We start from the raw sequence: 16,499 nt of genomic DNA, 5'->3' as shown, positions 1-16,499 counted from the left end.
CCCCGAATAACAATTCATTCACCCAACAGAATACCACCAAAAGCAACAATCAACGAGTCCAATGTCAACTTTGTGATAAGTTTGGTCACATTGCAAAGGTATGTAGGTCCAAATCACACAGTGCTACTGAAGCATATGCTAATTTTGTCAACCGTTAGTCTTATGCTTCCAATTCTCCAAGCCCTTGGGTTGTGGATTCTGGAGCGTCGCATCATATTACAAACAACTCTCACTCTCTTCAGACTCCAACTGAGTTCTCTGGAACGAATGCGATAATTGTTGGTGATGGTAAAAGAATTCCTATCACTTATATTGGTCACACTACTTTATCTTCTCCTAATCTTGTTGCTAACTTTCTTTTAAAAAATGTTCTTTGTTCTCCATCTATAAAAAAAAAAGTTGATTTCGGTTGCTCAATTTTGTAGGCAAAATCTAACTTCCATTGAATTTTTTCCTTATTCTTTTGTTGTGAAGGATTTGAGCACGGGGGCATGTCTTCTTCAAGGGAAGAGTAATGGTGATCTCTATGAGTGGCCTACGGACATGACCAAATCAGTCACACTTCGTCCTCAAGCACATTTTGTTGCATCAACAACTCCATCACTGCATCTATGGCATGCTCGTCTTGGCCATCCTCAACCTCGTATTACCAAAGCTTGTCTCTTCTTTCAACCTACCAGTGAACCATGCCGAGTCTTTTACATTTTGTAATTCCTGTTTATGCAATAAAAGTGATCGTCTACCGTTTGATAGCAATTCAATTACAAGTTCTAGGCCTTTTAATGTTGTTTACTCAGATGTTTGGGGTCCCTCTCCAACTATCTTTTTTGATAATTTCAGATTCTATGTTATTTTTGTTAACCATTTCACGAAATATACTTGGTTGTTTCCTCTCATATCCAAATCAGACGTTAAGGAAATTTTCATTAATTATGTTCAAATAGTTCAAAACCAATTTCAATTGAGAATTAAAACGTTATTCACTGACGGGGGAGATGAATACATTGGCCTTAAATCAACTCTCTTGAATTTTGGGATTCAACATCTTATAAGTCCTCCATACACTCCCCAACTAGTTGGCACTGCCGAAAAAAAACATCGCCACGTTGTGGACACCGCTTAACTCTTCTTCACCATGCTTCTGTCCCTCTCAAATTTTGGTCTCTCGCATTCCAATCTGCAGTCTACCTCATTAACAGGCTACCAACACCATGGTCTTAAATCTCCATTTCAGTGTCTCTTTAACACTATCCCAAACTCTCTTAAACTAAGGGTTTTTTGTTGTCTTTATTATTCATGGTTAAAGCCCGACATGTCAACCAAACTTGATCCCAAGTCCAATCCTTGTGTGTTCATGGGATATTCCGCTGCCACCAATAGTTATGCTTGCCTAGACCTTGACACTTTAAAAATCTATATCTCTAGGCATATTGTATTCGTTGAACATATTTTTCCATTCACAACCAACTATCCTTAGTTCTTTCGTCCACAAGTCTCGCACATGGAAAAATGGTTGTGTCCAGATGACCCTTTCGACTTTTCCTCTTCCTCACAATCTCTTTCACCTCCTATTGTTGCAGACCCAATTCCAATTCTTGCTACTACTGATTTAGTCAACTTCATGTCTACTCGTGGATCGCACACTCAAGGCCATCAAGATGACGTGCCACTCGGCTCCACTGTAAGTCCTCCTACACATTCTTTGTCTTTTTCTCCTTCTCAAAATAACAGTCCATATGCATCTCCACAACCAACTCCTGATACACCATCAAATCGAATGGTCACTAGGTCTCAAAATAATATTTTCAAACCCAAAGTGATTTTTGATTACCTTGCAACCTCCACCGTAAAACACATTCCGCTTACCCCAAATATCTTTAGTCAAGCATCCAAATATCCTGAATGGTAGGCTACTATGACAAAAGAACATATCACTTTACTTAAAAATAAAACTTGGTCATTGGTTTCATCTACTCCCTCTCAAAATGTAGCTGGGTGCAAATGGGTGTTTCGTGTCAAACACAAGCCTGATGGATCCATAGAGCGTTATAAAGCTAGATTAGTGGCAAAAGGATTTCATTAGCGTCTTGGAATTGACTTCCATTCCACCTTCAGTTTAGTTATTAAAACAACAACTATTCGCCTCATCTTGTCCCTAGTTGTGTCTCTTAAATGGTCGTGGCGTCAACTTGACGTAAACAATGCCTTTTTACAGTGTACTCTACGTGATGTCATTTTCATGTAACAACCACCTGGATTTGTAGATCCCCAATTCCCTAATCACGTGTGTAAATTACACAAGTCTATCTATGGACTTCGTCAGGCACCACGCGTATGATATACTGAAATAAAGAAGTTCCTCTTATCATGTGGCTTTACTCGTTCCAAATCTGATGATTCTTTATTCATCAAATGGTCTCATATTTCTCTCATTTTTGTTATGATCTATGTTGATGATATTGTTGTTGCATGCTCTAACAACTCGCAAGTTTCTGCAACAATTAAGTTGTTGGGTGATAGATTTTCCATTAAGGATCTTGGTCCTTTTCATTTTTTTCTAGGTGTTGAAGTTATCCAGAATGATCATGGATTGACTCTCACACAAAGTAGCTTCATTGCGGACATACTCAGCAAGTTCAATATGTTGGATGCAAACAGTGTGAGCACTTCTCTGTCCACAAGTGAAATTTTATCCTTGGATGACAGTTCTCCTTCGGCAGACGCTACACTTTATAGGCAAGTCATTGGATCATTGCAATACCTCACTTTCACACGGCCTGATATATGCTTTGCGGTAAACAAGTTCGCTCAATTCCAACACTCTCCATCAACTAAGTATTGGCAAGCAACAAAGAGGCTTCTTCGTTATCTAAAAGGAACCATAACCTATGAACTTCACTTCAAACGTGGTAACTCTTCTCAGTTACTTGCATACTCAGATGCAAATTGGGGTGGTATTCCCGATATTAGACACTTCACTTCAACCTACGTTATTTTTCTTGGAAGGAATCCAATTAGTTGGTGCTCCAACAAGCAACGCATTGTTGCCAGATCTTCAACAGAAGCGGAATACAGGGTTGTGGCAAGTATTGTAGCTGAGCTAAATTGGCTAACCAACCTACTGCAAGAACTTCGGGTCAAGCTGCCTTGTCCCCCTAAGGTCTTTTGCGATAACATTGGTGTCACTTACATGTGCCGTAATCCAGTCTTTCACAGTCGAATAAAACATGTTGCAATTGACTTTCATTTTGTCCGTGACCAAGTGGAAAGTGGAAAAATTTCAGTTCATCACATTCCAACAGGAGCTCAACTAGCAGATGCCTTAACTAAAGCACTTCCCAAAAGGTCCTTTATCCACCTTGTTAGCAACATCGGTCTCAAGCAAATTGAGTCGATGTTGTTGAGGGGGCATGATAAGGATAAGGATATAGAGTCCTAGTACGTTAGTATGTTTGAGTCATAGACGTAGTTATTTCTCTTCTCTTTAGGTCTCTTACGTTCAACATACTCTTTTATCTTCTATACTTGTTCATGTATAAATACCACACATTGTATCAATAATACTTAACGCTTTCATAATCATATACAACTCGTATAATTCTATCACTCAATTTCTCACATTGACCTTAACATTTATTTCTAAAATGACTGTAATAATCATAAATGAAGGTTTTATTATTAGCATTGAACTTATAACTATGTTTATTTACATACCTGTATTCAGGACCATCTTGACCATAAGACCACTAAAACAATCACTTGTGCCCTATTTTCTCTTAAAACTACTGAACATACTCGGTATCAATTCCAGATGCAGCATTAGCCTGCATCCCAACAAATATTATTTATATAACATGAAGAAAGGTGGAACTAGAAGAGTGTTAAGAGTCGTTTGATTTGAGGAATAAGGTATAATAATTTTAGGATAAAATGTAGGATTATTTTATCCTACATTTGGTTGAAGGTATTAGGTAGTCCTTAGATTATTTATCCCATCATTTTACCATAATGATGAGATAAGTTATCCCATCAATAATTAGTTATGAGATAACTTGTTTCTAACCAAACGAACTCTTAGTCTCTTCATATCTAAATAGTAAATAAATGATCATCACATGTAAGGAATTTGTTGTCATTCAATTTTGGCTCTCTCTATTTTATACATCCAAATAGGGGTGGAGGTAGAGGGGTGAAAGCCGAAAGTGTTATATATATATATATAATATAGGCGATGAACGTCCCGGTGAAACTTTAGGTATTAGTAGGCGCTTAGGCGGAACCAAGAGTTCAAAAACTTTTTTTTAAAAAAAATCATAGGAGAATTCAACAACTTATATATATATATATATATATATATATATATATATATATATATATATATATATATGCCACATATTTTTATCCCTATTTACATAGTGAATATTTCAACGAATTGAACCCCTTGGGCATTACATAAGATTACTAACTTTTTAATTACAACATCAAACACCAGCTGGGGACATTTTAAGTGAAATATCAACTAATTAACACTATCAAACATCCGCAGAAGGTCAAAGGATGCGGAGCAAGAGTAGTAGTTACACCTTCTAATGAACCGAGTAACTTTTGTTTTATTAAATTTTTTATTTATATTAGAAAAATCTATTAAATATATGTAATAGTTTAGCCCAATAAATATAAGGAATATGGTTTCTGCGATAAGTTCAGAATTCATAAACTTCAAACTTTGACTCAGACTGTGCCGGCAAAACCAAAAGAAGAATTGAAAACAATATGATATCTTGAATTCGTAGGACTTGGAGAACTTAGCAGCTTTTTATAGAATAATAAAGAGAGGATTTCGGTGAATTAGAGAATTTTATGGGATTAACTAAAGGTCCACAATTGTTTTGTGAGTTTTAGAACAAGTTATTTCATTATTAATCTGAATAATTTCCACATTTGAAAGAAAAAAAAAACTAGTTTATTATATGTGTATTGTATACATATCTCATATCAATCAATAAAATAATATACAAGAATGAATAAAATTATCAAACAACAGTAATTTAAAAAACAATATACAAATTAAGTAAAAATATCTACAAATATTTCAGTGTGAACCCAATTATTACGATATCGTTAACTTATAATTACGATAGAAACTCATAAATTTTAAATGTTGATTCATCTCAGATAGGAATGACATTTTTTTAGCATATTGTAAAGGAAAAAAATGACAACAAATATACTAGCTAGCTTTATTTTTTTTTAACTCCAAGCTTCTTTCAACTCTATGAGCCAAACAGGATATGATAACATTACTAGTTTTTCTTGTCCTGCATTATTAGTTTCGAAAAATCTACCAACATTATTTTAGAAAAGCACTTAGAAAATATAATTTATATGTACATCATCGACGTTTCTATTAAATTCCCTGGATATAAATTCCTCAAAATCGTTGACAAAGATCTGATCCTCAAACTTGAGTGGTTGTTGAATCATATTGTTAAAATCGCGATTTATTTCATTGGTAATAACTTCATTCATCGCTAATACTGGACCATATTGCGCGAAAGTATCTAATTGGAACATTGAATCGTTGCATCCAATGTTATTCTTAGAAAGATCTTGATTACTTGTGATCACCTTGAAATCCTGACGGTTAAAATGATCTAATGAGAGCCACTCTGAAAATAATACTTTGGGGAAATTGCTTTTGCAATTTTCTCTTGCAAATTCGTTATTAGCAGATACAGATTGATCTGTATCTGCTAATAATGAACCTTCTATTCGTTCAAATGAGTCCATTTTACTTGAATTTTGGGAAGCCAATTTCATTGAGGAATAAGGTGAAGATTCTCCATTTTCACTTGTATATGTTCTAGCATGCCCTTCTTCATTTTCAGCCAATTTGGGCATCCTCTTCTTTAGATAAGAGTGCCAATGATTCTTTATTTCATTGTCAGTCCTTCCAGGCAAATGTTGTGCTATTTGAGACCACCTATACAAATATTAACAAAATTAGCAAATGAAAATATGATATTCTCATCGATTAATGTTTAAGCGTGTAATGACTCGCTCATTTTTTAACTTAACTTATCTTGATTTGTATAAATTTTGCTCACCTAAAATTGAATTGATTTGGATCGTATATAACTATGATAAAAAGAATAACTTTTTATTAGTTCTTTTTTATAAAAAAAAATTAATTGATTAATTAATTAAATTTGATAAAATTGGGTGATTGAGAATTGGGACCAATTATTTAGTCTATTTCAACTTAATCTATCTCAACTCAACTAACTAAAAATCAATAAGATAAGACAATTCACTGAATGGTTGTTGACTTTAATGAACGAGTCTGAAATCAATAACATAAACTGTTTTTTAAAGTTATATAATAACCCATTTATTGATTCAATTCATTTTAACTTATAAAATTCAATCTGAGCCACCCATTGGCTATTGTCAAAAGAAAGGAATCTTGACATAGTCTGATATTTTATGAATTCCAATAAAATGAAAGGCATAATTAAGATATATAAATCATTGTCCAATTATATTAATTAACTCGTCACAAGAATTTAACAAGTCTCTCACTATTTGGAAAAAGTCAACTTCTGCAGTGTTTGTCAATTAAAGCCAAATAGGGTGGACTATTATAAAGTCAACTTATAACAATCATTAATAATTAATCCCATGACTCGAATCTATAACCTATAGATTACATGAAAAATATTTATTAAACTAAAAGAGTACTTATAAGATTCTTACTTGTTGCCTAACATGCCATGAAAGGTCAGGATTGTCTCTTCCTCATCAGTGCTAAATGTCCCTCTCTTTAAGCCTGGCCTTAAATAATTAATCCACCTCAATCTACAACTTTTTCCCGTCCTTTGCAACCCTAAATTAAAAAAAAAAATTAAAAATATTAGAAGCGGATTTAGGTTTTCAAGTTAATGTAAAATATTGAGTTCATAATAAATTAATTATAAAAAATTTAATATAAATATAAGGTATAAACAAAAATTATTGAATTATTGTGAATCATATACCTTATGGACTAGATTTGCCCTCGATAGAAATACAACGATGCATGTCAACTATATAATTTAAAGAATGTCTTAATTGATAAATATTTTTAATATATATTTATATTTAGTTGAATTTCTCTGGCATAACAGAAATTCTATTATTTGTTGACTTCTGTTGCAATACTATTTGTTCCTATAGATGTACCTTTGTCATAAGCAAGAGTTGTTCTTATTTTTTAATTTTATATTTTCCTTTTCAATAATTTTAATAAAATAAATACATTCAAAATTACATGTGCAATCATATGTACTATATCTTTAATTTTATTTTCTTTTAACATTCACGCGTCAAGTTGGGGGTTGGCATATGTTTAAAAATTAAAATTAGAAATTTCTAAAGTCTTTTTTAATTTTTCTTCTTTGAACTTTACAGTTCAAACACGTCACCTAAAATGAAGTGATGTATTATATTAAGATACTTGTCTTACCTCTTGAATGAAATCACTTGTGAAAATGAAGCATTAAAAATAGACAAAGGGCTACGAATGATGCTAATTTTACTACTAACAAGGATGTCATATAAAAAAAAATCTTGTATATTTTGGTATTGGTACTTAATAGAAGTAAAAAAGTCTTTAGGTTGGAAAAATAGTCAACCATTCAATAAGAGGAAAAAAGACAGAATTTTGGTACCATATAATAATGAGCAAAATTTAACAAGAGTAAATATATGGCATTTTCATGATAAATACACTGACACAACAAAATAGATCAGCTTAGCCCTAATTTAACCTTCAAAAATTAGCTTAAGAGCCGAGATTTGTCCGAGTCTATGTAAGGAGTTCCATCTCCCTTCCCACAATTGATGCAGGACTAAATATCCTACACATTCAGTACTGATTACAGAACATCTGAAACGTGAACAATATAAAGATGGGGTCGAATATTATCGAGTAAACAATGAATACAAAGTATTCTGTTCATCCATTTTTACTAAGGAATATTCGACTTGACACATCCTGTCAAGAAATAATTAATAAAATGATTATTTAAATATATTCCCCTTTGAAATAAATTTAATATTCTAGAAAATGACTATAGTTAATATAAAGATAAATTAGAAACTAATTAATAGACGATCTTTTGGTTTTTCAAAAACTTGACAAAATAATAAAAGTGAACATATATTTTTAATATAGCAGACGAAGGGAGAATACTAATTAGCTAACCAGCATTGATTGGCACAGATGCCCAGCAGCCATGACCATGTTTGAGGATGCAATCTTTGAGCTTTTGGTCTTCATATGGAGACCATAATCCCTTCTTATGCTTTTGCTTTGGCTTTGATTTGTCCATTTGCTTGCATCCCATTATTTTCAAACAAATGAGAATTGAAGAGAATATATATATGTTTTAGAAACTTTTTTCTATAGATGGCCTTGTGAGAGAGAAGAAAGGAAGATTTGATGATGAGGATTTAAAGGGAGGATTGGTTGAGACTAATTACTCATTTTTATAAACAAATCAAACTAAAAAAATAGTTTAAAAAGGGACTATTTGTCCCTGCAGAATGAAAGGGATTTGGCCAGAATTTTTAAAAAATGTTTGATTATAGTTATTTTATACCTGAATTTTTGAAATGATTTTGAAGATGAGTTTTAAATTTGAAAAATTGATTTTTAAAAAATCAAGTGAATTTTTCTTTGATCACTCAAAAAAAATTATGTTTCTTTCAGTTTCAATTTATGTGATGTAATTTGACTTGACACAAAATTTAAGAAAATATGAAAAGACTTTAAAATGTTTCAACACAACCCTAGAAATAAATGAGTTTTTAAATAAAATATTACATTATTTTTTTTGCAAAATTAGTGAGACCCAATAACAACAATATATCCCGTGAAATTCCACAATGTGTCACACTATAGTCTACATTGTTACCTACTAATCTTTTACCATAGTACATATCCTTCACACCTTTCTATCTAAAGGCATGTCCCAGTAATCTAAAGTTGCATCGTATCATATTTTATCACCCCTCTCAATTTTTTCTTCGCTTTACCTCTGTCTCTCTTCATACTGATTAAAAAATATGTCATATAAATTAGGACAAAAAAAATATCTCTTTTTTTAGGTTAGATACATATTCCAACACAAATTTAATTTCAAGAAACTTAATTATAAATACATTTTTACATCAAGAGTACGAGTACAAATGTAGATCTTAGGGGAGGATTTTGCGCGGAGGAATTGTCTTTTTTTTGAAAAAAATAAGAACAACTTTCACATGTAGCAAATATAAAAATTATATTTGTATGTTATAGCTATAGTTTGTTTAATTGTGCTCCATAGCAAATTTTATGTTTGTTACGGAGCATCAAATTGTAAAACTCGCTGGTAGGAGCTTAGATTTGTATAATTTCATTGGCAAACCATTTGTATAAATCGCTGGCAACCTCTCAATTCAATTTTATGTGTTTGTATATCTGCATAAAATTTGAATTTGTATACAATTAAATCGAAATAAAATATTTGTATATTAAATCTCTCTCTCGCTTTATACAAAACAAATTATACATTGTAATTTGTATAATCTGTGTTTGTATAAAGCGAGAAAGAGAGAAAGGCAAAAGAGAACTGGGCAGGGGAAGATCTGTATTTGTATAATTATAAGTGTATAGGATGAAAATATATGTATTTGTATTTGTATATACATGAGTTTTCTCTCGCTTTATACAAACACGAACGCATTTTATACAATTCTGTTTGTATAAAAGCGAGAGAGGCGAGGGAGAGACTGGCGAGAGTGGCGAGCGAGAAAGCTAGGGAGAGAGCCAAATGACAACAGTTTGCTATGGGTTACAATTAAATCAAACTGTGGTTATAGCATTTAATGTGAATTAATAGTTTGTTATTATATACAATTTTTCCAAAAAAATCATGTTTTATTTATCAACAAATTTTTAATTTTTTGTTTCAAGCATACCAATTTCTTAAATATGAAAAAAAAGAAAAAAAAAAAAAGAAAAAATAAGTTTCATAAATAATACTTTGTATTTATTATTTTCTACTGACCCTCCAACACACCCCAAGCCACCCGGTCCCTATCGCTATCACCCCCACATGCTACCCTCAGGTCAATGATTGATCTAGGAAAGCGCAAGTAGGTTCACTTTATATCTAAGATCAAAATCATTTTTTATGTATATATAATAGATATTATATTTTCTTAAAATCTTTATATGTATAACTTTTTTATATTTTAAATATCTTTAGTAAAAATTCTAATTTATCACTATCTACCCCACTACGTCACTACAGTGTTTAAGAATATTTTATGATACAATATTTTCTACTCAAGAAAATCACTTATATATTTCCTCTTTTCTTCTGCCTTTCCTTCAAGTAAAAGAATTACCCATATTGAATAAATCTTAACCTAACCATATCTTAAACATTGTTATAAACCTAAGTTGAATAAACAAAAGTAATTTCTCAACCATTATTTTCACCACCCTCTTCTCTTCTAAAAAACAATACAGAAAGTAAACATATTTTCTTTTTTCCTCTAGTGTGATCAAGTCCTTTATTTGACTGATTCTAAATAAAATTAAGCGTGTTTTTGGTAGGATGGAAAATGTTTTTTTTTGTAAAATTTCTTTTTAAAAAATAAGTAATTTCTTAATTTACTTTTTGATGTTTGGCAAGTAAACAGAAAATATTGTTTTAAATGAAGCAGTTTTCTTGTTATTAGGAAAAAATAAATTTGGTTTTTTATATGGAAGCAAAAACAGAAAATTAATTTCTTCAAAAATAAAAATACTCTTGTCATACAATAATTAGACATACTTCACTATCATATATACTATTATTACCTACAAGGGAAAGGGGTTCAAAATATATTCGAATTTTGACCGAAATAGTTGTAACAATCTCAAACTTTGGGTAAGACCTATTACTCCCTGGATTATTTAATAGTGTTTTTTTAAAGATATATAAATGCTTACATAGACATCATAAATATTGCATCATTATAATAATAAATTGTCCAGCTGGACACTTATATTTCAGACCATTTTCATTTAATATTTATTTTTGTTCTTTTATTTTGCGTATATGCAGTGTAAGGTGAGACCGATTAAAAAATATATGTATAGTCATAACTCATAACTCATAACTCACAAATGATGTTAGCAAAATATAAAATTCTCAATTCACAATGACACAAATTTCCAAAAAATTAACAGCCTCTAGTAAATAACAGTACAATTTAGGGGTGAGCATGATACAGTATTGAAAAGTTTGGTATGGTTTTGATTTGTGATTTTTAAAAAGATTATATCATTATCATACTAAATTAATTCGATATTTTGATTGATTTTGGTATTTTGTGGTACTGTAAATCGTTTACTATAGTTTGGCAACTTCAAGTCTACAACTTACATGTATTCATATATTAAAGAATTACGACTTTGGCTTTTTAAGTAACGTCTCAATTATATCATAATAATACTTTATACGTGTAAATATATTCAAAATAAAGTACAAACAATTATTTTTGTTAATCAATCACCCAACGCAAACATTTAAATCAAAACTTCAACATATAAATAATTAGTTTATATATATATATATATATATAGAGAGAGAGAGAGAGAGAGAAAATGGTCTAAAACCCCTCCAATCTATACCTGAAATCCCAACTACACACTCCAACTTCACGGGTGTCCTATTACCCCCTTAAACATTTTAAAAGTGAAATATATACCCCCTTAAAAAGTCATACCCAGATTTATGTTAAGTAGTGAGATACACTCGCCTGTCACATAATATAATCTTATTTTTTTTAGTAAAAAAGTTATTATTCTTTATCTTTATTTTATATTTTCTTTTCTCTTTTTCTCTTTTATTTTTAATCCCCATTTTGACTTCTCTTTGACACTTTTTCTCCATTGATATGAAATTCACAAGCACATTACATTCTTCTTTCTTTCTTCTTCCGTATATTCTTTCTTTATTTTTTATTTTTTAGTTTATTTTCTTTTTCATAATTTTAGTGAAGTTTGATAATATCGTTGAATCAAAGTTGAGTCAGCCAACCAAAGAATTAGATGACAAGATTGATAAGTTCGGGTGGTCATTTAGTTTTCGAAAATTGGATGACATATTGGAGTTGGAGACGATAGGAAAATTCAAAGTGGATTTGTGATTTGAAGTATTTCGCTATTTTTAATCTCGTTGTCATGTCACTATCTACGAAAGGTATATTTTATTGTTTTAGAAGAAATTAACAACACGTACTATGATAGTCGGAGGGTTTTTAGATCTGGAAAAAGAAAGGTAGAAATGGCGACATGGCAGCGGTAAAATTGGTGGTGTGAGAATGAAAAACTAAAGTTTATGATTAAAAGAAGGGGAGTCAATTTCTTTTGAAAAAAAAGAGAGAAAAAAGATAGCATTAGTGACAGCTATATAGTGAAGTAAGATTATGGAATTTTCCGGTGCTTAAATCCGGAGAAGGGTTAAAGAGGAAAAAAAAAGAAAATGAATAAAAATTAAAAAGAAAAGATAAATAGAAGTAAAAGATAACATAACTTTTTAAAAAAAAAATAGAAACTTAATAAGAAAACGGCAAATTATTTTCAAAGTTAAAGGTTTAACAAAACAAAAATTGTCTCTCACTCTCTTTGAGAGAGTGAATACGCTTTCTTTGCCACCTCAGCATATAGGGTGGCACTAATTCCATTTTAAAATAGTTCAAGAGGGTAATAGGATGCTCGTGACGTATAGGTGTGTAGTTGAGAATCCGATTATAGGTTGGGGAGGCTTTTGACCATTTTCTCTCTCTCTCTATATATATATATATATAAAGTTAGGTGAGTCGTATTTTAGTATTGTTTTTATAAATATCAAATATTATCAAACTTTTTAGGCAGAACGCATAAGCGGCCCCTTGAACTTGTAAGGATTTTCTGCATAGACACCTTAACAAGGACTCCTTCCTATTGAACACTTAAACCACTCAAAAAGTGTACCTATCAGACACACCTGGCTGACTTGGCACTTAACGTGTGAGACATTTGTTTTAAGGTGGAGCGCGTGACATTACACATCTCCTACGTGGAAAATCTAATCCTACGTGGTAATACACATCACAAAACACCCAACCCCTCAGTCATTTCTCTAAATCCCCAAAACGTGTTCAAAAAAACCCTAGATATTTCTTTCACGATTCCCGCTCAATATGTGGTCAATTCAAGAAAGTTGATCAATAATCTTCATGTTTTCTTCCTACGACGTGGTCAATTCAAGAAAATAACTCTTGTTGTTGTGTTTTAGGGTTGATTCGAGAAAGCTAAGAGATTTTGTGTTCAATCTTGTGAAGTAAGTTCATTTTTGAATCTCTATGACTATTGCTGTCAATTTCCCCTTTAAATATAGTGTCTATTTTGTATATTACTACAGTGATGATTGTTGACACCCAATTTTGGCTCTCCACATTTAACTATAGTAATTATAATAATAATAATAATAAAATATATATGTTATGAAATTTTTTAGGAATACAAAAAAAAATTAATTACTTATTTGACTTGATAAATTTATTTCTTAAATGTTATTTCTTATAAAAATTAAATATATTATATTACTACTTACTTTCTCATTTTAAAATAAATGTTGTTCTTCTTAAGAATTGAATCTATTTTGGTTCAAATATAATTCCTTTTGTCGCAATAGATATTTTTCGTGTATTTATTAATATTGGAAAGCTTAGTTAATTAATGATTTACTAATTTATATTAATTTAATTTTAAGAGTGACTAATTTTATCAAATAAGTTAATCTTGCAAAATAATTATCACTTATGGATATTTAATAAAGAAAGTAGTTATAATTTAAATGAATTTAATTTGAGCAAATTTGGCAATCCAAGTCTTATTAAACCAGCCAATCCATGTATGCCACGTAGGCGAGCACATGGATTGTGCTTCTTTAGATTCGATCTCAACCTTACAATCTAATCTAACGGCCTTAATTAATTCATCCTTTTATATATATATATATATATAATTATTATTTATTTTTTAAACTCTTTATTTTTACCAATCGTCCGATCAAATGATCGGACGGCCCAAATTAAATCCAAAATGGTTTTCTTCTTTTCCAAAAAATAGTACGCCATTTTCAGACTTGTCTTTCCCAAGAATCCTCATCTTCCCCAGACGCTCACCTCCCCCCATGCCTCTTTCGACCTCTCCCATCAAGGTCGGCCATGAACCGCCGGAAAACAACAATATCCGGCGGTCTCCAACTCCATTCACTCCCCATCACCTCACAATTTCTCCTCCTTCCCCAGGCGCTGCCTTTCCCCATGCCCGTCACTCCTTCGTCCCACGAAGAACGGCGATTGACCACCAGAAAACAACAATTTCCGGCAGTCCCTTGCTTTATGTCTCCCCCATCATCTTTTTCTGATAAAAAAGAGACCCCTACGCCGCCTATGCCTGATCCCAACGGCTCCAAAACCTGAAAAAGTGACGTTGATTTGCTCGGTAGCAGTAGTTCTCTATTTTCCAGTAATTGTTTTGATTTCAATTGGTATCTTGAATCCGATTTTTCGCCTATAAAAGGCAGGCGTCTTCCAATTCGGAAATCAGGGATGAATATAAAAAAACAATCCAAAAAAGGTTCAAAAATCACCCAGCAATAGAGAGAGTGCAATAGATTTTAAGGTGATCTCTGCTCTCTATTTTTGTTCTTCTTTGAGTTGAAGTTCGAATTTCGAAGTTGAAATCTCTAGACGTCAAAGCTTTAGTTTGCTGCTCAACATAAGGTAAAATCTTTTTCAATCCTCAATTCTTTTTAGTTGATATGTTTGTTCACTGATGGAAATAAGTTTAGTCTTAATGATATGAGCCTTTGTTCTTCTAGCATAACTTAAACCTCTTGACGTTTTGATATCATACTGTTTGTCTCCATTTAAAATCGAATGTGTATTAGCCTAAAGTTTCAAAGTAAAACTTGCTGTAATTTCGAGGTGTATTTTTAGGATTGTTCTAAGCTTAGAAGTGAGTCTTACTGATTCGTGTCTACCTATTCATACATACCTATATTTTAGTTGAATATGTTGAAAGTTTTAACTAATTTGGGGCTGCTCGTTCTGATTCCTCTATAGAGTTACTTTCTAAAGAAAATCCGTCAGTTTGATGTCTGTAAGTTGCAGAAATTTCACTCATGTTGTCAATGAAACTCGAGTTGAAGTTGGCCTAGAAAACATAAGGCATGTTTATGTTACTGATCTTGAGTTTTAAAAAATATAATTTCGTTAAATGTTCAGCTTGATTTGTGTTGCTCCTGGCTCCTAAGTGTCATTGATGTTTTAGTCGATGTGTTACAACTTAAAAGTTGTATATGTTATCTTATTGTTCTAAAATTCTAATTCCATTTAAAGTTTGTGAATTCTCTACTTCAAACCCTGTTTACCTCTCCACTTGTAACTAGGTTCTTTTTTGTATATATAAAAATATGTATTCTTAAAAGCATGAATGAAGTAGCGCTTAAAATCAGTCCTTCGCCTGCTACTATTTCAATTTTTCAATATGGAATCGATTTCCGCTCTTATGTTGTTCTTCTTATGGATGGTAGTGTGGAACTATTCAAATTAGAATAGATTCTTGATGTATTGGATTAGACCAATGCTTTTCTCTCAAGAGTATTGACACATAATAAATCTTTTTTTTATTCATTAGAACTCCATTTTATTCGCTAAAATAGCTAAGCTACGTATAGTATCTAAGCATATTCAATACTTTAGAAGTTCTGTCAAATTCTTGTCATTTGGCCTAGACTTTAAGTCTGTTAAAGCTCTTTAGTTAAGGGACCAACTTGAAGTCTTCTCCCCTCTAACTTATTTATGTCGTTGATGTGCGATACGTGATTTTTTTTTTCCTCTCTAAATAATATAGGGTTGTTAGCTCGTAATGTATGACTATTGGACATAACAAAGCTCATATCGATTAACCGAATTAATCATTACTCGAGTATAATCAATCTTGATCTACTGGCCCCCTCATGTTTTATCTTTTTCTTGGGAATATTTTGCTTCTTGGTTTATAATGTTGTCATTTAAGTGTTACTCGCCATGTTGGTATGTCCCTAGCTCCTTTCATTCTTTGTTTTATGCCTATTTTGGGGTGATTAACTCGATTGAATCTACACCTTGCTCTTTATTGCATATATGTGTGAATACCAAGCTTAAGCATATAGAATAATCAACATGAACCAAAATACACATCCTTGGCATGTACATTTTTGTATGCAGGTAGGAAGACATCATTTTTTACATAAAGTTGAAAAAAGATATCTATCTTGATCACATAATAACATTTTGTTGGTTGTTTGAATTATTTTTGAAGTCTAAAAGTGCATTATTTACTTACTCGGAGATCTGCACACAACCAGATTTTTCTTTATTTGAATCTT

The 16,499-nt window shown here is 31.6% G+C and overlaps 2 protein-coding genes across 2 annotated transcripts in view; one reads left to right on the top strand and one right to left on the bottom strand.

Annotated features, from left to right (window-relative positions):
- The window catches only part of LOC125826298 (uncharacterized), a 445,897-nt gene that overhangs the window by 1,633 nt on the left and 427,765 nt on the right, over window positions 1–16,499 (top strand). The window lies entirely within an intron of this gene.
- On the bottom strand, window positions 5,368–8,387 carry LOC125826448 (transcription factor LAF1-like). The gene is made up of 3 exons (XM_049505820.1): window positions 8,246–8,387; window positions 6,757–6,886; window positions 5,368–5,983 (listed from the first exon to the last, which is right to left on the bottom strand). Exons 1-3 carry the CDS (start codon window positions 8,385–8,387, stop codon window positions 5,368–5,370), a joined length of 888 nt encoding a protein of 295 aa, XP_049361777.1.

This window comes from Solanum verrucosum, unplaced genomic scaffold (assembly GCF_900185275.1).
Source record: "Solanum verrucosum unplaced genomic scaffold, falcon-dt-bn FXZP01001106.1, whole genome shotgun sequence".
Taxonomy (NCBI): Eukaryota; Viridiplantae; Streptophyta; class Magnoliopsida; order Solanales; family Solanaceae; genus Solanum; species Solanum verrucosum.
This window is presented reverse-complemented; position numbering and strand designations above follow the sequence as displayed.